Source organism: Papilio xuthus, unplaced genomic scaffold (genome assembly GCF_000836235.2).
Source record: "Papilio xuthus unplaced genomic scaffold, Pxut_1.1 DF827927.1, whole genome shotgun sequence".
NCBI lineage: Eukaryota > Metazoa > Arthropoda > Insecta > Lepidoptera > Papilionidae > Papilio > Papilio xuthus.
The window spans coordinates 3,186-4,410 of NW_013530722.1; the positions used below are offsets into that span (position 1 = coordinate 3,186).

At 36.0% G+C, this 1,225-nt stretch overlaps 1 protein-coding gene across 1 annotated transcript; it reads left to right on the forward strand.

The window, feature by feature from the left end:
* Positions 1-142: 142 nt before the first annotated feature.
* LOC106114943 (uncharacterized) lies at positions 143-1,141 on the forward strand (the record flags this gene model as incomplete). The annotated part of the gene is made up of 1 exon (XM_013308270.1): positions 143-1,141. A coding segment is annotated over exon 1 (999 nt), but the record flags the coding sequence as incomplete, so codon positions are not given.
* Positions 1,142-1,225: the final 84 nt, after the last annotated feature.

Consider the following 1,225-nt stretch of genomic DNA (forward strand, 5'->3'; position numbering starts at 1 on the left):
AGATGACAATTTAGTAGCAATACCAACAAAACTGGGGTGGACACTACAAGGCCCAGTTCAAGGAGTATGTAGTACAACTGTGAGCTCAAACTTTGTTTCATCATTACAGACAGATTCACTGGAATTTTTGTGGAATATAGAGATGTTAGGTATTAAAGATTCATATGAAAAACAAGAGAAAAACGAGATACTAAACACTTTTAACAAATGTATTTCAGTAAACGAAGAAGGCAGATATGAAATAGGCCTAATGTGGAAAGACAACTCCGATTTAGACTCTAACTATGATCAAGCATACCGAAGACTCATGTCTACGACTAAGAAGTTAGAGAATACAAATATTATAAAGGAGTACGGTGAAGTAATAAAAGAATGGCAAAAGGAAGGTATTATAGAAGTAGTGAAAGAGGACAATATTAACGAGGGTCACTACTTACCACATCATGCTGTCATCAAGTGGGACAGGGCCACAACCAAAATAAGGCCAGTATTTGATGCTTCTTGTAAAGGAAAAAATAAAAAGTCCTTGAATGATTGTATCGATAAAGGACCCAACCTTATCGAAGAAATACCTAAACTTTTATTGAACTTTAGATCAGGTGCTTATGGAGTGACAGCAGATATAAAAAAGGCGTTTCTACAAATTTCTATCTCACCACATGACCGAAAGTATTTAAAGTTACTTTGGTGGAAAGAAAATCAAAGAGAAATTGTTACTTACCAACATGCCAGAGTTCCTTTTGGAGTAGCATGCAGCCCATTCTTGTTAGCGGTAACTATATATCATCACTTAGAGAAAGAAAAAAATACTTTCGAAGCCACGGCGAAGAGACTTAGAGATTCGTTTTATGTAGACAACTGCGTCACCAGTTTTGACACTCCTGAAGAAGTTAAAAGTTTCGAAGAGGAAGCAAAAGTATTAATGATGAAAGGGAAATTTGAACTAAGAGCTTGGATGACAAATTCAACCCAAGAAGTAGATCCAGTTTCAGTTTTAGGAGTGCAATGGAACAGATACGCAGACGATTTATGTTGTAATGTAAATATAAAATCTGTACCTGAACGAATAACAAAGAGGGACCTACTGTCTATAACCCAACAGATATTTGACCCGATAGGTTTTCTATCACCTGTTACTCTAGTACCAAAACTTCTTACACAAAAGGCTTGGATGATAAAAACAGGATGGGACGAAGAGATACCTACAGAATTAAAAAGAGAATAC